Here is a 22,264-nt window from a genome sequence, read left to right on the forward strand (position 1 = left end):
AATAGGGAATCAAGAAAGACTCCAAGAAAAAGAAAGTACTTGAGCTTCATTTTGAAGGAGAAAGTCTGTGACACAAAAGTAAGGAGGGAGAACATTCCCAGAATGTTGGGTAGACCAAAACAGGCACTAAGATGAGATTTAGAGGGTGCTGTATAAGGAACAAAGAGAAGGCCAATTTAGCTGCCTTCAGAATGCACAAGGGGAAGTCTTTATAATGAAAAGCTAGGTTAGGGACAGCTTGTAAAGGATTTTAAAAGCTGAACTGAAAAGTTTATATGGTATTCTAGAGGCAATAGGAAGCCACTGGAGTTGGTTGAGAAAGGGAGTCACATGATCAGATTTGTGCTTAAGGAAAATAACTCCAGTGGCAGTGTGAGATGGACAAAAGTGGGGAAAGACTTGAGACAGGGAGTCCCAATTAGGAGGATGCTATTGCAGTGATCTAGTTGAGAGGTGATAAAGGCCTGAATTAAAGTAGTAGCTGTGTGAACAGCATAAAGGAATAAGATGAGAGAGGTATTATAAAAGGAGAAACAATAAAGACTCACCAACTGATTGGATATGTCTGATGTAGGAGAGTGAAAAAATTCAAGGTGATGCTGAGGTCACAAATGTAGGAGACTGGAAAAATATTAGTATCTTCTCCTGAAATGGGTAAGTTTGAAAGGAGAAAGGGTTTAGATGAAAGAATAAAAAGGTCAGTTTTAGACATGTTGAGTCTGAGGTGTCTCCAAGACATCCAGTTGGAAATCTCCAATGGGCAACTGGTGATACAGGAATGAAACTTGGGAGAGACTCCACCTGGCTCTGAAATTCAGGAGTCATCTGTATAAAGGTAAAAAGGATGGGAGTTTGTGAGATTATTAATAAAAAGTGTGTAGAAAGAGAAAAGAAGAGAGCCTGGGAGAGAATCTTAGGGAAAACCCATAATTAAGGGGCATGAAGTGGTTGATGAACCAGCAAAAGATACTGAGGAGTGTTCATATAGGTGGGAAAATAGACCACCATCATGAAAATCCTGAGGAGAGGGTGAAGGTATACGGTGAAGTGTCTGATAAGCAGTAAGTGAATTGAGAAAGCATATATGTTTATGTATGTGTGTGTGTATATATATATACATAAATATGTATATATATGTTTGTGTGTATATGTGTACATTTATATATACATACACACACATATATATGTATATATACACATGTTTATTTCCTTAAATGTTATCATTGCATGTGGCTCATTTATCTAGCACATCTAGTTTCTTTTTCAATTTTGGACACACCCACATGACAAATAAGGTATTAAATGAACCCCATACATGTGTATGAGATGGAGAAATGTTAGTCCCATTTTACAGATGAGGAAACAGTTCAAGTAATGCACTTAAGGCCACCCAAGAAGTTATGGCACAGGCAGATTAGAATTTACTTCTCATTAGCATCCTGTTGCTACAACTTTTTTTTGTGTGTGTGGCACATTAACTGCCACTTACTGATTTATTATAGTTATCTGAGAGAACATTTGCCCTGTAGCAGGTATTAATAAAGGTCTCACAATGTTTTATCATGTTCTTAGATATATATATATATATATATATATATATATATATATATATTGAATTCTAAGTGTATTAAAATATATCTTCGAGCTTCTGTTGATGAAATACTTTAAAAAATTCTTTTAATAAAGGATGAGTGAGTAATTGCCTACATGTACGATCATTATTAGATTAAATGGTAATTATTTAGAAAGGAATGAATTCATTCATTTCAAACTTTTGGTGGGGTGCATACAGGGAGAAATTATTTCAATGGACCTTAGAACATTCTGAGCTATATTTTTCCACATCTTTTTCTTTTTTAAGGAAAAGTGTAAATTGCACAAAGGCAGGTAGGCTAATTCTTGTGAAAACAGGACAGCTCCTAAATTTAGTCTGTCTGGCTATGCTGAGGTTTAAGCCTAAACCAGGGAGTGTTAAAGAATGTGCTCATTAAAGGTTACTTCAGATTCCGCACAAAAAAAAAAAAAAAAAAAAGGGAAATGCCTTTGGCTTTTTTTTGTGTGTGTGTGTGTGTCCCACATGTTTCCTTAACTTTCTTCCCTGAAGGGGGTAAAAAAGCCACTGAATCTGAAAGCTTTCCCTTCAGCTGGCTGTTAGCCACTAATCCTTTTGTGTTTGCCAGCTCAATAGTGCATACTCGTTGTTCTAGTTTCACCCCTTTGCCAGTTCTTCCACTAATAACCAACTGCCTTTTTTTTTTTTTTTTTTTTTTTTTTTTGGTCTAATGCTCTTATCTTTTGTCATGGCACAGATAGCCACCATTTGGTGGGAATTTGGGTCAGAGAAAGGTGAAGTTTTCATGTAGCTTGTGAGCATACTTTCTTTGCATTTTTTTCTGAAAAAAAATAGTCATTCATATGTCTTCATGATATATTGCTTCTTAAATTTGACTGTCATTTGGTGGAACAAAGCATCCCCAAAAAAGTATTTACTTAACATGTCTTTGCTTCCTTCCCTCACCATCCCCCACATCCCTATTCCTATTCCTACCACTACCCTTTACACACAATATAATCACTCTTATTATCTGTCTGGGAAATATACTTACTCCTTAATTGCTTTACTTTCAGATAAAAACATTCCGAATGAGTCCGTTTAAAACTAGTGAGTGATAGCAAATTTAACTTATTCATCCTGATTTCATATGTACACATTCAATTTTGAGGTACTAAATTGTCACAGATTATTTCTTTTCCTCTTTTGTTCTATATATTTTTAGCATTATAGTTCTTATGCTTATGAAAGCAGAGATTCTTTTTCCCCAAAAGAAGCAACAACATTGTTAACCTTTGTGCATTCAGAATCTTTCTTTTAATTAATATGTTTGTGGTGCATCTCTTTTAAACTAATTTAAACTTCAAACAATTTTTTGTTTTCCTGTGAACAACAGGTGCTGCTTTCATGTTCCCATGTATTTCACAAAGTAAGTAAATCCTGTTTTAACTCTTACAATAAAGTATGCAATATATCATTCCTGTAACTCAAAGAATCTAGCCTAGCCTTACTCAATTTAAAGTCTTCCAAAAAAAAAAGCCATTTATTTTATCCTTAATCACCATTTATAGTTGGAAACATGACTTAAGGCTACAATACAATTCATCCTGTTTTTAAAATGTTGAATTTTATGTGACAAAAGAACCACAAATGTTTGTATAACAGATTGTTATTAATAACATACATCAAAGTGAATGATAGCTTAATTCACATGATTTAACTTCATGTTAGTCTTACACACAACAATATACCTTTACAGCAGTTGATTTTCAGAAGTTTTTGATGTCTTCATGTTTATTCCTGTAAAATACGATTTTTGGAACAGGATTTATGAAGAAGGTGTTAATATCTGATGAAACTTTTTCACATCATAATCTAAATTAGACATTCTCATAATTATGGGAGAAAAGAACACTGTAATTACATTAGAAGTAAACGTGTTGTTTATAAGTAATTACTCACAAAATCTTAAATGAACTTTTTCCTCAGGCATGTCTCCAGGCTTTCGAACAGTTCACAGGTAAAAAAACTTGCCCTCTGTGCAGAAAGAAGCAGTATCAGACGAGAGTGATACATGATGGAGCTCGGCTTTTTAAAATAAAATGTGCAACAAGGTAGAAACTATTTCAGATTAATAATAACATGAATCATTCCCATAGCCAATTAAAAATAAATCTGTCATAAATCCAAATATGAAACATCAAATCTTTGTAATTAGAAATAATTTTAAAACATGTGCATAGTCTGAACAATCTGGAAAGACTTTGGAACATGAGGTGAAAAAGCGATTGTATGTTTCAGAGAAAGCCTCACTCCTGGGCCACAGGGGGATGAATTTTTCTTCTATATCTACTCAGAAAGCTCATATAATATGAGAAGGGTTTGTAGTCGGTATTATCCTGCACTGGTTCATGACTTAGGTATATGCTGTAATAGGACCTTTCTTTAATCAAAGATCTATGTTCTTAGGATACAGGCCTATTGGAGAGGATATATTGTTCGAAAGTGGTACAGAAAATTGAGGCAAACCATACCTCCCAAAGATGCCAAATTAAGAAGGAAATTCTTTGAAGAAAAGGTAGATATGAATTTTCTAAATATAGTTTCTATGTGCTCTTAGGGATTTATCTTTAGAATTATTAACTGTACCATACTGGATTGCCATACCGTATGCCGTACCATAGAGTCTTTTAACCTATATAAAACACTCAGATTATTAGTCATATCTCATTCCAGGTTTAATTTTTTTTTTAATTCTGTTCAATTTAGGCAAGTTTTCCAGTTATTTTCTCTTCAGAAAAACAAACTAATGTGGAAGAACCTATTGGGTTTCTTCATTAAGTTGTTATTAGGGTCAAAATTAAAGATATTTCCTATTGACTTGTTTCCATTTCTGCTACATACCATTGAGTCTTAAAAGCCTACCCATTTTCTTTATAATATTTTCCAGTTCATTGCACATTAAAATAATGACTCTTCAAGTTTCTGGATTTAAATACTTTATATTTACTTCACTCCTTGCCCCACCGAAAGATGCTATATGATTGTTAAGCAAATTAAGTTTAATTAAAATTAATTTTTTTACATTTTCATAACAGCCTTTCAGAAGACATTTCATTAAAATTTTTCTTAACACTTAAAATAAGATTATATCTAAGACAACTTAAATAAATTACAGTTGATTCAGTAAATTGAAATTAGTTGTTTGAATTGATTGATCAATTTCATCTAAACTAGTTAAATCAATAATTCTGTATTGAAAGAACCTAAGTTTATTCTATTCTTCCAATATTCTGCAGCAGTTGAGTATTATGGAACACTATTCCTCTCTTCCCTTGGCTGCTTCCCATCCTCCATTTATATTTCTAACTAACCATGGCTTCTCTCTCTCCTTTGCTTATGTCTCTTCTTACTCTAGTGCCTACATCGAGACATTGTACATCTTCTGTACTTCCTTTCTCTTAAGGCAGTCTCAACCCTCAGTGCACACATCATGGTTATCATGTCCTGTTTTGTGCTGTAGTTACCACTGTGCATTTCTTATCTTCTCTATGAAATCATAGGTTACTTGAGAACCTATGTCTCATTTAGCTTTGTGTATCAACAAACGACTTGAGGGAGACATACAGGTTAGCTTGCCTATCCCTAGAACACTATTTTGTATAAATGGCTTTTGAACTGAATTTTCCCTGAAAATTTCCAGCTCCATCACAATGATTTCTTTAGGCAACCAAGATTCTTTTAGGGGAAAAATAAGTGATCTGGGTTTTGTATGTCATATGGTAAAAATGGAAAGAGAAAGCAGAGAATCATGATTCTTACCATCATCATCATGAACAGCAAATACTGAGGGTGAAAATGTATAGGATACAGTATTAGTAGCTCTTGATCTCATTAATATGCAATTGATTCAACAGTAATACATTAGGAAAGAAAAAAAAACGTAAATCACTTATTTTTTTCTGTTTTAATATTTCATGCTTCCAAATTACATGTAAAAGCAATGTTATACATTATTAAAATTATACATGTATAACAAAACAAAATACATTTCCATGTAAGACATGCTGGGAAAGAAAACACAAAAAAATAAGCCTAATAAAAATGAATTAAAGAAAGAGCAACTTCCATGTGATATGCATTAAGTGTCTACTATATGCCAGGCACTATGCTGATTACTTTAGAAATATCTCATCTGATCCTCACTGTTTGCCCAGTGAACTGGATATTACTATTATCTCCATTTTACAAATGAGAAAACTGAGGCAAGCTTAAGTTGTGTTATAGCCATTGCCCACATCACACAGTTAATAAGTATCTGAGGTCAAATTTGAACTCAAGTCTTCATGACTTTTGTCCAGCTGTCTCTGCACTGTGCCATCTAGTTTTCTCAAGTAAATAATTTTCATTCTCACCTTTTTAAAAAAAATTAGTTCTTATTCTCTATCTTAAATTATTATTATATTTAGACTAGTTTAATCTAATAATACATTAAATGTCTCCTACTTTTTCTATAATAATTAACATATTGTTTATTTGAGTATATAATGTTGGTTTCTTACAATAAATAGCATGAAGGAATTGAATAGCTGCCCTCCATGATACCAATTTCAAAAATTTGGGGTGATATCCCTCATTTATTTATCTATCTAAACTTTTTTGAATCTACTCAGTTTTTCAGCTTTTAAAACTTTTTAGAATAAATTGTTCCATAAATGTTTCCCATTATATAAAATATTTATTTTATTTGTCTTAAATTTAATCTCGTAGGCATCATAAAATGAAATTAATTCCATGATTTGATGAACAAGCCTATGTTCATCCTAATCATATCCTTAATAATTTTATAGGTTTGACTTCAGCATTCATTACTTAAATAATCTTTATAGTTTATCCTGATATAATGGTTTTTTCTTTAGTCTTGGTAATTGATTCTTTTTTTGAAATAAATTTTATTGATGTCTTTTGTTTCAATCTGCACCTCTTTCAGCACCATCTCGGAAAATTATCCCATATCAAAAAGGATTTTTTTAAAGAGTAAGAAGAGAAAAAAATTCGTGAAATCAATAAATATAACGAGAAAATTTGACAATATATTCAATATTCCACACCCCTAGACCATCCTCCCACCTCTGGATAGGAGTAGGGAGAGGGATCTTTTTATACCTTTTCTTTGGGGCCAAGCTCATTTTTGTAATTTTGCGGCTTTTGTTTTCAACAGTTTTGTGATTGTTAGTTGTTATAGTTAATGTGCACAGTTTTCTTGGCTCTACCTACTTCATTCTACATCAGTTAATACAAGTCCATGCTTTTCTCTATTCATCTTTTTTTTTCTTATAGCATAGTAATATTCCTTTACATTCACGTACCACAATCTGTTTAACCATTTGCTTGTTTATATTTTTTTGCTGTGGCAAATGGCCCTAAGTATTTTGGTTTTTTTATCAATGACCTCCTTGGAACATATTTTAATAGGAGTATATCAGAATCAAAGAGAATAGATTGTTGTTATTGTTGTTTGTCCTTTGTTCTTCGAGAGGACAATAACATAAGATAGTGATGTCATGACTTGCAACAGAGTTGGATTTCAGTAAGGAAAGGCTCTGCAAAGAGTCACTAGTCTCTCTCTCAAAAAGCCATCAGGGTCCAGTGGTAAGATACACATCAGGATGAGTGGAGATGGTCCCCATGTTTAGTGGGAGACCTTGGCCTTTTTAAAAACTAAGGTTTTTCCCAGATTTCAGTTTTCCTGAGGCAATGCTCCTTCAGTGATTTTACACACTTTATTTCCATAATTCCATTCTAGAATGATTGTATAATAATTTTGTTTACTGCACTTTCTCTGTTATTTGTTTCCTGAGATATGTCATATGTCATACACAACCAGACATTTAATTCAAGGTAGGCAAACATGAACTATGATTTGTACAAGATACATGAAATTTTGCAGAAGAACAATATTATCTGCACAAAGAAAATCCAAAGTCAGATTTAAATGATTTTAAGGTGAATTCAGTTCAACACACATTTGTGTAAAACATTGTGCTAGGCACTGAAGTGGATATTTCATTACATGTTCTCTGCCCTCAAGAAACTTAACATTGCTAGAAAACATAAAATGTGTATACAGATAACCAAAATGAATGATAAATTTTCACATTTTCTTTTGCCTCTAATGCTCATCTTGATCATGTAATCAGTAATCTTTCCAAGTGTCATAAGTATTTGTTAGGTACAGAACATAATCAAAATCCTAGTCTACTATGATCATATTATAGTTCAATTATAATCAAGAATCTACATTCTCAAAATGCTTAATAGTGAAATTAGCATATAGGGAAGTGATAAAAATACTTTTGAATCCCTGAGGCAAATAAGTTGGTTTGGGTCTAATTTAGAACCAAGTGGGCTTTAGAGGCACACTTAGCCCAAGTAATGACCGATAGTTTGAGTTCTGTACTACGAAGATATAGATATGGGGATGTGAGTAAAAGCTCAAATCCACCAAAAGGGGAGGTAGGGAAAAGCATGGTGAGGGTGAAGACACAGAATGAGGTCAAGTGATCAGACTTGTAACATTAATTACTCAGATAGCATGACCGATGGGCCCTTTGCTCTCCCTGTAACAAACAATGTCAGATTGTAAGAACCACTGGGAGAGACACATTTGCTTATAATATTCTGATCTTTAGCCCCTTAATTCAGCTGACACAAATTACTTCACTGCAAACAGCTTTATGGTTTTGCAAGTAAAAAAGCTTTACAGGTTAAGTGATATAAGGAAATCAGTGTCCTCCATATTGGCCCTAAGGAGCTTTGTTTTGTGTGTTCCCAGGAGAATGAAGACCCTTTTATTGGCTTTTTTGCCAGTCTATGCGAAGCAGGAACAATGTGGGAAACTGGTCCCACTTGGTCTTGCCATAAGGAATAGGACCTCTAATTAACAATAGCCTCTAGATTATGATAAGAGTTTCTGTCAAAGAGTAAATTCTACGGGTTTAGGCCATAACTAACTATTAAGATCTCAGGAGCCCCTAAAGGCTTCGCTTTAGGCATCCCGAAAGACAGGGATAGTTTATCTCCTCACACCAGGAACATAAAACTGGTTTTTAGTAGCCTCTAAAAGTGTCATTGTGACTGCTTAACAGGCACATCAGCCCCAGGAAAGCTCCAGGACTCTGGGAAAGGAGAAGGAAATTAGCAAAAGGGAAGCACTGGTACAAGGGACCTTAGATTTAGAGCTGGCAAGTCATTGAAGCTTAACAAGGAGATCCCAAGAAGCCAAATGCCTTGCCTGAGGCCTCCCAGCAGCAGAGCATAATTTGAACCCAGTTCCTTCTCCCAGGATTATCTCAATGTTGTTGTTACATCTGTGAATATTTGAACAAGTTTTCTTTCTAAAACAGTTTCCTAGTTTGTGAGATGAGGGAGTTAGACTAAGTCATAAGTTCATAAGCCTTAGAGCCAGAAAGTGTTGGTCATTTAGTCAAAAGCCCATCTTTTCATATTTGAGGAAATGAGACTTAAAAGGTTGAGTGTCTTTCCCAAGATGACACAAGTAGTGAAGAGATGTACTGAAAGTCAAATATTCAAGCAATAATCAACTCATGTAATGTTGCTTATTGTATGCCATGCATTATATTAATTGTTATGGTGCAAAAACAGTTCCTGCCCTCAGAGAGTTCACATTTCTATTAGGGAGACAGTATATAAGAAGATGTACCTACAAGATGCATAAAGAGTACATGGAAAGTGAGCCTAAACATTTTTATATATACATTAATTTAATACACATTTCCTTATGAATCATGTTAGGAGATAAAAATCAGAACAAAAGGGAAAGACTATAAGAAAAAAAAGAAGAAAAAAGTGAACATAGCATATGTTGATTTATATTCATTCTCCATAGTTCTGTCTTTGGATGTAAATGCCATTTTCTATCCAAAGTTTAGTGGGATTGCCTTGGATCACTGAACTGCTGAGAAACACCAAGTCTTTCTTAGTTGATCATTGCACATACTTGCTATTATTATGTATTATGTATTACTGGTTCTACTTGTTTCACTCAGCATCAGTTCATATAAACCTCTCCAGATCTTTCTAAAATCAACCCCTTTGTTGTTTTTATAGAATAATATTCCATTACCTTCATATATCATAACTTATTCAGCCATTCCCAACTGATGGGCATCCACTCCTTTTCCAATTCTTTGTTACCACAAAAAGAGCAGCTACAAACATTTTTGCACACATGGGTCCTTTTTCCTCCTTTATGATTTCTTTGGAACACAGACCCAGTAATGGGTCAAAGAGTATGCACAGTTTTATAGTCCTTTATAGTCTTAATTTCAAATTGCTCTCCAGAATTGTAGAATCAGTTCACAACTCCACCAAACTGCATCCAGTTTTCACACATCTGCTCCAACATTTATCATCTTTTCCTGTCATCTTAGCCAATCTGAGAGTTGTTTTAATTTGCATTTTTCTAATCAATAATGATTTAGAGCATTTTTTCATATGACACTAAATGACTTGAACTTCATCATCTGAAAATTGTACATAATCTTTGACTATTTCTCAATTGGGGAATAATTTGTATTCTTATAAATTTAATACAGTTCTTTAAACATTTTAGAAGTAAGGCCTTTATCAGAAACACTGGATGTAAAAACTTTTTTTCCCAGCTTTGTACTTCCCCTTTTAATTTTGTTTGTGTTGGTTTTGTTTGTGCAAAAACTTTTTTAATTTCATGTAATCAAAGTTATCCATTTTGCATTTTGTAAGGTTCTCTAGAGTCCTTCTTTAGTCATAAATTCCTCTCTTTGTAATCTGATCTGATAGGTAAACTATCCCTTGTTCTCCTAATCTGCTTTATAGTATCACCCTTTACAACCTAAATCATGTACCCATTTTGATCTTATTTTGGGGTGTGAGATGTAGATCTCTGATGAATTTCTGACATTATTTTCTACGTTTCCTAACAATTTTTGTGAAAGAGTGAGTTTCTATCACAGAAGCTGGAGTTTGAGGGTTTATCAAATACTAGATTACTAGTCATTGATTATTGTGTCATGTGTATCTAATCTATTCCACTAATCCACTACTCTTTTTCTTAATACCAAATGGTTTTAATGACTGCTGCTTATAATATAGTTTTAGGTGTCCTACTGCTAGGCCACCATCCTTTGTAATTTTATTAATTCCCTTCATATAGCTTTTGTTTTCCAGATGAATTTTGTTATGATTTTTTCTAGCTTTATAAAATAATTTTTGGCAATTTGATTGATATGGCACTGAAAAATAGACCAATTTAGGTAAATTGTTATTTTTATTATATTAACTTGGCTTATCCATGAGCAATTGATATTTTTCCAATTGTTTAGATCTGACTATTTGTGTGGTAAGTGTTTTGTAATTGTGTTCATATAATTCCTGGATTTGTTTTGGCAAGTAGACACCCAAATATTTTAGTTTGTCTACAATTATTTTAAATGGAATTTCTCTTTTTATCTCTTGCTGCTGGGCTTTGTCAGTAATAAATAGAAATGATGATTTGTGTCAGTTTCTTTTATATACTGCAACTTTGCTAAAGCTGTTGTTTCAAGTAAGTTTTTGGATGATTTTCTAGGATTCTCTAAATTTAACATATAATCTGCAAACAGTGATAGTTTTATCTCCTCATTGCCTATTCTAATTCCTTTTAATTTTTTTTAATTGTTGCTGAAGCCAACATTTCTTAGTACAATATTGAAAAATAGTACAAATTGAAAAATAATAATGGGCATCCTTGTTCTACTTAATAGGAATGCATCCAGTTTCTCTCCATTACAAATCATGCTTGTTGATGGTTTTAAATAAATGCTACTTATCATTTTAAGGAAAAATTCCTCTATTCCTATACTTTCTAGTGTTTCAAATAGGAATGGGTGCCACATTTTGTCAAAAGCTTTTTCTGCATCTATTGAGATTATCATATGGTTTCTGTTAATTTTGTTATTGATATGGTTAATTATGCCCCTAAACTTCTTATCTATATCCATCTCTAGTTCCATATCCAGAATCAGGGGTTCATATTTTGAAGATGGCCTGTATCTAGAAGTAGTTCATTCCTAATCAGTTTTCAAATATACACATTAATATCCCTAAACAAAAAGCAACTGGGTGTTTTTCTCATTATCTCTAAGTCTTCCCTGATTGAAAAGAAAGTAACATACTATATCTCAAATGCTATTTTTAGTTCTCAAATCTTTTCAGTTTATTTTTCTGATAAAAAGAAATTTTATGGAGCACCTACCAAAGACAACAGCTTCAGCATGACCCATAATGCTCTCTCTATAGCTGTACACTGACTCCTCCAGACATCTGTAATTCTCTTGGATAATTTGTCACTTTCTTAACAATATCTTTTACTTTTCCCTGGAAGTAGTTAATCTCTATCCATGTTAGTTTATTCTGTTTTCAAGAAATGACTGTCCACTAAAGAGACTAGAGTTTTTCATACTTCTATATTTATATTCTCTAGAGTTTCTTGATAAATGCTCTTGTGTTATTCACTCTTGTCCTCTGAACCACCCTCAGAAAGTTCTACTTATGCTGACTCTCACATTAGAAATATATTTCATTCATTATTCTTGCTTTTAAATATATTTATTACTTTTTTCAAAATAGTTTTACTTTCTGAGTCTAAATCCACATTTTATCTATGCTACATTTAGTAATGAGCATTAAGTTATCTAATAGCAACTTCTTAAAATAAGATACTTAGGTTAAAACTTACATATAATGTTCTATTTGCATATGAAAACTAAGAATCAAAGAGTATGACTTCTAGTCTTGGCTCTACTACTAACTCTGTGATTTCAAAGCATAGATTGGCTGAGTGATTTGCTCAGTTTTCTTATCTAAAAATGGAAAATGGAAATAAGAATATGTTATCTCTATTTAATTGGGTTATTTTGAGAATCAAATAATATATATATTTTTAAAACACTATCATTGTATAAAATGTTTACTCTGCAATAGACATTATGAATTGAAAAGTTTAAGAATTGTGATTAACTCTTTGTAGACTTAATTTTTTTAATCACAGTATAGATTTAATTTTTTATAAAGTTTCAAAAACTATTTCACTCTACATTTTGTTTGGAATTTTAAAAATTATTTTTAGATTATCTTTGTTGGAGGAGCCCCTTCCCAACTGCTCTTGGGCTTCTGGCTAACGTTTTTGTAGTTCTGAAATGGAAGATGTAAGTTTCTGTCATTTCTCATTGGATTTTTTTGATCATGATTTGGTCCGATGCAAACTTCATAAAAAGTATGAAGTATTTCTGTGGAAGCTGTACAACCTGATTTTGCTCATGTGGCTATTTTAACAGGATCCTTCAAGCCTTTGTATAAACTTTCCCTCTAGTCTGGATTTCAGTGCCTTCTCATCTCTGTATCTTATAATCCCTGATTTCCTTTAAGGGGAGAAAGAGGCAGAGCACCTTTTTAAAGCTCCACTAGGAGCCAGTTTTGGTGCTAAGTGTGGGAATACAGATATAAGCAAATGAAACATTCCTTACCCTCACAGGTGCTTACATTCTAATAGGAAAAGATACAAAAGGAGAAGCAGGAAAGAATGAGGGGGGAAAGAGGACATAAACCCTGTATATGATTGTTCCTGATTGTTTACATTGTATTTATTTATTTTGTAAATATGTACATATTTTCATAAATGTGTTATCTTTCCCAACTTCTTGGGATCAAAAATGACAAGATTTTCTGGATGGTAAAATAATATCCCAAATGGAAGAATATTTAATGGCTTAAGAGAACACGTTATTTCTGAAACACCTCTGAATAAATAACTTCTATGTATTTGCTAAAGCACATTCTTAAATGCCTCTTCTAAACCAGAGCTTCTTAAACTTTTCCTATTGGTAACTTTTCACCCAAGGAATTTTTACATGAATCCAGGTACTACAGATATGTAAAATAGGAATACAAATCAAACATTTACTGACAATAAATCATAATTTTGCAACTCTCAGTTATGAGACCCCATATAGAGTCACAACCCACAATTTAAGTTTTGTACTAAGCAACACTTTGTGTTAGCCTCATTTGATTTGCTATATTTGAAAATAATCAACTGCATTTTTAAATATTTCCTGTCATTTACATTGGGTTTTCTGCAGTCAATTTAAGTCTATTAAGTTTTATTATATTTATTTACATGTGATATAAATAAAATATTTCTAATTGCCTTGGTTTTCCACATAGGTTCATTAGAATCTCTAAGTTAAAAGAGCCTTTAGAATTTATGTGGTTTCTGTGCTTCAGGAACTATCAGCTGTCTTAGTGGCCATGTCTGCTGCCTAAAGCTTTTCTGACATGTATGTAGTTTGCTACTCTCTTCTCCCTTACTCTTCCTATCTATCTCATGAATACATAAATTTATAATATTTATATTTATATAGTGTGTATATACATAGATATACACATATGTATATGTACATATGTGTATACACCAGCTTAAAACAAATTCAAATAAGATAATTACATATTTATTATATTTTACAAGTAGTAATAGAGAACAATACTTTCACTGATATATCCAGTTGTAATTATACATTTTAATAGGATTTCAAAGCCTTGTACCTGATGGCTTTCTTTTGCAAAGGCTTTTAATGTAATTGTCATTTTACAACTACAGTATATATAGTTTGAGGACCAACATGATGTAGTTGATGCAGACACCAGATTATGGCAGGCACCAAAACTTGGGTTCCAGTCATGTGAAAAATTCACAATGGCCATTCTCTTTGGCAAAAAGTAGATTTACTTAGGAGAGAGGTTAGACAAAATGAAAGGAATACAATAGATAGCAGGAATGGTAAATATGAAATAGAGTTGGGAAAGCATAGAAAGGGGTTCTCCCAAAAGCATAGCACCTTAAAAGAGTTAGTTGTAAGGAAGAGAAGTGGAGTTGGGAAGCATAGTGGAGTCAGGGGAAATATATAAGTGACATGGGAGGTGGTAAGGAGAAAGACACCATGGGGCAGAGTGCCATGATGGATTGACCCAAAGGAGGATAACAGTCATGGGATGGCCCATCAGTAGATTTTCTAGGAAAAATTTAACCTCAGAGACATGGCTTGGATTTCTGACAGGGAATGGCAAGATGAAACTGCTCAACACCTCTAAAAAGGGTGGCCTCAGGGGTTTGACATAATTTGGATTTCAAACTGAACACCTTCCCAGAGAGTAGGATCATGGACCTAAACTGATCTATATCAAGTGCCTTCTCCCTGCTTGCCTCAGGAATTATTTAGTTTCTCTCTGTCCAAAATACCATTCAGGACCTCATCAGTTTTATGAAATCTTAATTTCTCAATATAATAAAACTCATGTGCTGAATATGATATATTCATACATAACAATTTGATTTTCAGTTGTGGCTGCAATCCACAGCACAGTTGTAGTGTGCTTCTTGAAATGGTCTAAAATTTTACAAATATGTCACATTCTATAAATAAATACAAAGAAAAAATTAGTAATTAAAAAAAATCTTCCCTTAGCTAGTTTCAGCTTTTTTATAATTTCATTTTATATCAATATACTTCTTCATATACTGCACATATCAACTGACTTCCAAAAGACTCCAAGAAACAAGTAAACATTGGTATACCTATAGCAACTGATTGATCAGTTTATATTCAAACATAATTCACCCCAAATCTCTTGGTGGTTATAAGAAATGTACTAATGTTAAAATCAAGGAATTCAAATCATTTAATGTCACAACCAAGTATTTTTATATTTATTTTATTCTCTCTCTACTTTTCCCCATGCCATGTTTTATAATATCAGTGTCTGGAAAAATAATTTTAAAATATATAAAAATTAGGGTTTTTTTCCTCTCTTTTTTCCCCCATAACATTTCACAATATCAGTCTCATGAACAATTTGAAGTTGAGTGGCAGCCAGCCCACCCAAACCATTTGTTTTGAAGTGTAAAACATAAGTATATTTTAGAATGTTTTTCACTTTACAATTCCTTTTGAGAGAAGAGGCATTATTAGACTTTTTAAGCTGGAGTCACAGAGAGAGGCCTGCCCCGAAGTCTGAACCTTTGTTAGAGAAAAGCTTTATGACAAAACTTCCCAACACCCCAAGAAGAGCAGATATCATCTTGCATCTGGAGAAAGTTTCTATGAAATCCCAATTCTAATTTTTGATCAAAAATCTGACTCAATAACAGAAGCTGCAAATGGAAACAGAAATAGAAGGGGATGGGTGACAGGATGTAAAGAAAATCTATTTTACAGATGAAGAAACCGAGGCAGGAAGCGATGAAAACCTTGCCCAGGGTCCCACAGAACTCCTTTCACTGAGCCCTCAGCTCTAGCTGCCTCTTGAGTTATTCAACATCTCAAGCCCTCTCATTTTCCTTATCTATAAAGGAAGGGACTAAGCTACATAACCTCTGAGTTGCAGTGATATGACCCATAGTGAGAATGTACACTTCAGTATGGATTTAAAAAAAAAAAAAAAGATTAGTTGTGAAGGCACAATTTGAATTTAAGGTAACCCTTGCCCTTTTTTTCCTTCAGTGAAAAGAGGACGTTCAAATGCTTTTTCTTAATACATTTATTTACATTCAATACAGGCAATATAGTAAAAGTAACCCAAAGGCCTCAGCTGTAAACTTATTTTTTTTAAGGAGATTGACTGTCCTGTGTGATTTTTCAAAGTTAATAAACATTGAATCATAGATTTAGGACTGGAAGAGATCTCATTACAGGTGACAAAACTCAGGTCTGGAGAGGTTAAGTGATCTGCCCAAGATGAAGTCGCCTTAGTGACCATATGTACCATTAAGAAGACATATCATTAGAAAACCTGGTAGGTGGCAGAAAGGTAACGCACATTAATGGGTCTTCCTTAAAACTACATTTCTCTGAAAGGCCATTCTGAAGTTTATATTATTACATAATGACTGAGGATTTAAAGTTCTTTTGACAAATAATATATGCTAAGACATAATTCTATGAGTCTTATTGTTTCTTTAAGACCAAAAATCCCAACTTGCTCCTCTGGCTAAAAGTAAATTGCAAGACCCTTGAAGCCCAGTAGGTGTCAATAGAGCCATTATTTAAGCACAGATTGTGCCTGTGTTTATGGAATAAATGGAAGAAACAGATACTTCCTCATGATAATCATGATAACTGGCACAGCATTTAGAAATTCCTTATCAAACTGTCCCCTTAAATCCAATATGGCAAAAATGAAACTCAAATGATGGTGGGTATTTCCCATCTCACTGAGCTTCCCAGCAAAGGAATTTGAGATGCGAAGGACTTTGAGTTCTGGAATCCAAGCTACTCATTTTATAGACCGACTTGAGGTTGCACAAGTAAGAAGTGTTCCAGCTAGGATTCAAACCCGGGTCCTCTCTCCTCCATAGTACTGGCACTTTCCACTACTCCCCTGAACCTGTCTTATTGGGAGGCTCTGAACGTCAAGGACAAAGATCCCTCTGAGCTGACATAATTTGTTGTTGCACCCCACACTGGACTCCTAGGGTGTCCTTGGGAGGCAAGGCCAGGCGCCAGCCAGTCTGTGCCAGGCCAGGATAATGCTTATGCAGCTGGGGTCCTTTGCAGATAAACAGACCCTCTATCTTCCTAGTCTAGCAGTTCTTCAGAGAAAAGAATACGATTTTTGCCTTCACCATGCTCCTCCCCAGAGATAGGGTCTCCTTTTTTTTCCCCAACAACTTTGTGGCCCCAGTCTCCCTCTCATGTCACAACCTTTCATGATATCCCCTCCCCTTTTTGTCCTGATATTATAAAAATGTAAACTTTTGTAAAGATTGGGAACCCTTTGGGTTCATTTCGTTTCCTATTCATTTCTCTTGTAATAAACCTGGTTCTCTCAAAAGTCTCATGACATTATGATTGCATATTGACACGCACCATAAGTAATAAAACCTCGGGATAAAGTTGAGAAGTTCTAGCTGCAATATTCTCTAAGATGTTGCCCCTTTCATTTTTGTTTTTTCTGTAATCTTATAAATGAACTACTTATCTTCTTAGAGACTTCCCACCTAAATCCCTCCTCAAAAACATTGTGAACATTGACACCAAAAGAAAATCCCTATGGCCACCTCATTTCCCTGGCTCCTTCAAAACCTATCCAGCTTTTTCTAGAAATTGCTTTTACTTTGTGCATACTTTATATTTACTTGTTTGCATGTTATAAGCAACAGGAAAAGTGAGCTTCTTAAGCAGAGATGGATTTTTTTTTTAATTTTGTCTTTGTTTCCCCAGTGTCTAGCACAATTCTTTGTACATAGTAGGCTTTAATAAATACGCTTAAGTGGTCAGTTTCCATATCTTGAAGCCTTTGCTGTAACCATATTCACAAAATATGTTCTTTCTCCCATCCATCAAACAAGCCCCCATTTCTTTTAAATTGTAATTTAGGACCACTGCCTCCAGAAGTTCTAATCATTAACAATTAACACAATTTTCACACTCAGGATAACATTTCTGACCTACTCTTGATCTATATTTGTGGTAGTTTTCATCCCCCATTAGTCAGATAACCTTTTAAGAGCAGAGAGCCATTTTAATCTTTACTTTGTACTCCTTGAGTGTGTACAGTAGTACTATTCATTTTGTGCCTAATAAATAACTCATGTTTAATATTATACAAAATATAGAATAGGAAGCAGGTTCAGTTAAATAGAAAGTTATGAAAGCTATCATTGGCTCAAACTTCCTATTAAATAAACCTCGAAAATACAGGCAAGTCTTGATTAGTACAAATGATAAATTTGCTGAAAAATGGTTGCATTATTCCAACTGGCACTGCATATTTCCATGAGGTATTTCCAATTATGATATTTTACATAATAATAACTTCAAATACTTTGAATTCTAATGTGAGCAACCATTTCAGATTATTCATAATAATCAGGATCTAGCTCTATTGTGTAAGACTTACCTAATGGTTTTGATTGCAGTATAATTAAAAGGGCTAGTTTTTAGGGGAAAAAAGAAAGGTTATTTTATATTGTCTTTGTTGACAAGACAAAAGGGTATCTTAATTCCTGTTCAAAATAACCAGTAACAAATATGTTTGATAATAAACTTTCATGTTGTGATGATATATTTTCTTGTGTTTTTGATTTAAAGACAAAGTTACTTCAATTTAGTCTTGAGAGGGAGTAGAATAAATATCAAGCGATATTTTAAAACTAGATCAACTTAATAACAAAAATGAATAAGTTAATGATAATAAGAAAAACCATAACAGCTATAAATAATAATTTACATATAGCACTGTGCTTATTGCATAGTGCTAAGAACTTTATAATCAATTACCTTATTTGATCCTCACAAGATCCCTGGGGAAGTAAATGCTATGATTATTTCCATCTTGCTGATGAGGAAAGTGAGACAAAAAGTAGCTTGCCCAAGGTCACAGAACTAGTGTCTGGGACCAAGTGAGATCTTCTGGACTCCAGGCCCCATGCTGCCACTAGCTGCCTTATAGCAAGGATGATCAGGTATTATGATTAGATCTATAAAGAAATTAGTCATCACTCAAAAATGTGAACTTCTATAAAAGTCTTAAATTTTCTAATTTAGTTTAAAATCATATTTTAGATTATAAGTTTATAAAATACTTAGAAGATAATTATTCTAAGGAAAGCTATAGTATTTTAACACTGATACCAAACTAAATCTATGTGAGGATCACTATGAATAGCATGCTTAAATTAACTGTTTTCTTTTAGATATCTATAGATATAGATGTACATGGATACACATAGATTTTTTTATTTAAGACTCCAGCAATTTTTAAAAATCTGATAATCAAGATAATCCTGACATGTCAACATGAAGATCTCCTTGGTATTAAAGCTCAATATGCCCCAAAATAGGATTTAGCTAAACTTATCTTCAAAATCTGCCCTTCTGCATTATCCTCCCCAGTTACCCAAGTCCATAATTTCAAAATTATTTTGAACTTCTCTCTCATCAGCCACATCTATTGAGTAAAAAAATTCCTTCATAATTTCTCTTAATTTCTCCACCTGCTAATAATAATAGATAATAATAATAGAACATTTCTATTCTGTGCTTACAAATGATTTCAAATACATATATCCCTGTCCTGCTTGGCTTCCTAATGTAGACAGACAGGTAAAGTCTGTCAAGCATTGAGCTAAGAGGACACACAAATATAATACAAGGAAGTAAGAAAGACAATCTCTGCTCTTGAGAGTTTATGTTCTGTGGTGGGAGATGGGAGGAAGATGGAGGAGAGAGAATTCCTAAAGAGGAGGTGGAAAGGGATAAGCAGAATTAATAATATGGTGACATCATAGAATAGTACATGCAACATCCAATATCCATATCATCCTCTGTCTCTCTATTAAAGAAATTAACAGAAATCTTTTTTCACTCTCTCCTACTCTCCAACCAAATTGAAATTTCTTCATTGATTGTATCTAGAAATGTATGTTACCTTCTGCATCCTCAATCAATCAACTCTTTGTCAGAAAGCAGTATGTTTTATCATCGGTCCTTTATAATTGTGGGTTGTATTCATCATAGTTCTTAGAGCCTTCAAAGTTATTTGTCTTTATATTGTTATTGTACAAATTGCTCTAGCTCTTTATTGCATTCTTCATCAATATGTCTTCAAAATTCCTTTTTTTGAAAAAAAATAATGAGATTCTGGTATTAATTTTTCTTGTTTCTTCTGTTTACTTCACTCTGAATCGATTTACTTAAGTCCATGTCTTTTTGAAAATCATCTATTCCTCATTTTTATATTATAGTACTAGTCTATGACATTCATATACCACAATTTATTCAGCCATTCTTCAGAAGATGGTCATCCCTTTAGTTTCCAGATTTTGTCGCCATAAAAATAATTGCTATAGATATTATTATAAATCTAGTACTTTTTTCTATTCCTTTCATCTTTTGGGGAGAAGGAGAGCTCTAGGCATGGCAGTGGTGTAGTTGACTCAAAGGAACATCTATTATTTAATAATACTTTGTGTATGATTCCAAGTTGCTTTCCAAAATGGTTGTATCCATTGATTGACTCTACCAACAAATATATAAAAGAGGAAATGAAGGGGAAAGGAAAAAGTTATGTCAGGGAAGAATGAGACAAAAGGTGGAGAAACTCGTTAACATACATGATTGGATTGGACTATAGTTATTGATGGCAAGTAACTATATGTAAAATGAAAGAGTAGGGAGAACTTTTTTTTTTAATTGGTGAGACAATTGGGATTAAGTGACTTGCACAGGGTCACACAATTAGGAAGTATTAATTGTCTGAGGCCAGATTTGAACTCAGGTCCTCCTGACTTCAGGGCTAGTGCTATATCCATTGTGCCCCCTAGCTGCCCGAGAACATTTTTAAAACATTTTTCAAAGATTCCTTTGAACTTTACTTTCATCTAAATTGACCAGAAAAAGGTATCTCTATACACTTATAGTTTAATTTCATAAAATATTTTAACAAAGAGATAGGAATAAGAAGAGAGAAAAAGGGACAATAAAAGGGAGGATAGTTTCAGGAAATGATTAAATATAAGCAAAATAAATCTTAAACTTGTAGAAAGGATAGTGAAGAAATTAAAAAGAGGGGTGTTTGGAGGGGAAGAGAAAAGCAATGGTAACAACTTGAAATAAATAGGGAGTAAACAGTACAAAAGAAAGAAAATAGGATGGAGGAAAATAAATACTAGTGCATGGGAACTATTAAAATTATGAATGTGAATGGGATTAATTCACCCATAAACAGAAGAGATTTACAGAAAGAATTTACAGAATTACAGAAAGAAAGCTTAAAGAAAGCTCTAATCAAATGTTATTCACAAGAAATACAGTTGAAGTCTTTATTGAGATCATAAAAAAGGGAAAAGGTAATGGCAAGGAACTAGAATATGAGTGGATAACCATCAATTGTAGAATGACTAAATAAGTTATTGTATATGAATGCTATGGAGTATTATTGTTCTATAAGAAATGACCAGCAGGATGATGTCAGAGAGGCCTGGAGAGACTTAAATGAACTGATGCTGACTGAGCAGAACCAGAATATTCTACACAGCAAAAGCAAGATTATATGATGTATGATGATCAATTCTGGCAGTTGTGGCTCTCTTTATCAGAAAGGTGATTCAGGCCAGTTCCAATGGGCTTGTGATGGAGAGAGGCATCTTACCCAGAAGATTGAAGGTGGATCACAACATAGTATTTTCAATATTTGTTGTTGTTGTTGTTTGCTTGCATTTTGTTTTATTTCTCATTTTTTTTCCTTTTTTATCTGATTTTTCTTGTGCAGCATGATAATTGTGGAAATAAGTATAGAAGAATTGCACATGTTTAACATAGATTACTTGCCATCTAGAGAAGGTGGTGGGGAAAGGAAGGGAGAAAAAAATTGGAATACAAGGTTTTGCAAGGGTTAATGTTGAAAACTATCTGTGCATGTGTTTTGAAAATAAAAAGCCTTATAAAAAAAAGAAAAACATACTTGAAACAACTTCTAAAAATCTGCATAAAAACTAAATAAATTATGAGAAAAAATAAATAGTAAAACTACAATAGTGGGAGAACTCAATTTACTACCATGAGGCAGTCCTAAAGAAATCTAACCAAAAATAAACAAGATAGAAGTTAGGAGCCT

The 22,264-nt window shown here is 33.4% G+C and overlaps 1 protein-coding gene across 3 annotated transcripts in view; it reads left to right on the plus strand.

The window, feature by feature from the left end:
* Nucleotides 1-22,264, plus strand: part of RNF32 (ring finger protein 32) — a 63,792-nt gene that overhangs the window by 25,821 nt on the left and 15,707 nt on the right. For all 3 annotated transcript variants that reach the window (XM_003771790.3, XM_012551173.2, XM_012551172.2), the window contains exons 5-7: nucleotides 2,949-2,981; nucleotides 3,542-3,666; nucleotides 4,022-4,130. In XM_003771790.3, the coding sequence (XP_003771838.1) occupies nucleotides 2,949-2,981; nucleotides 3,542-3,666; nucleotides 4,022-4,130 (267 nt within the window). The remainder of the gene's footprint in view (nucleotides 1-2,948; nucleotides 2,982-3,541; nucleotides 3,667-4,021; nucleotides 4,131-22,264) is intronic.

The sequence above is a fragment of the Sarcophilus harrisii genome, chromosome 5 (assembly GCF_902635505.1).
Source record: "Sarcophilus harrisii chromosome 5, mSarHar1.11, whole genome shotgun sequence".
In the NCBI taxonomy this organism is placed as follows: Eukaryota; Metazoa; Chordata; class Mammalia; order Dasyuromorphia; family Dasyuridae; genus Sarcophilus; species Sarcophilus harrisii.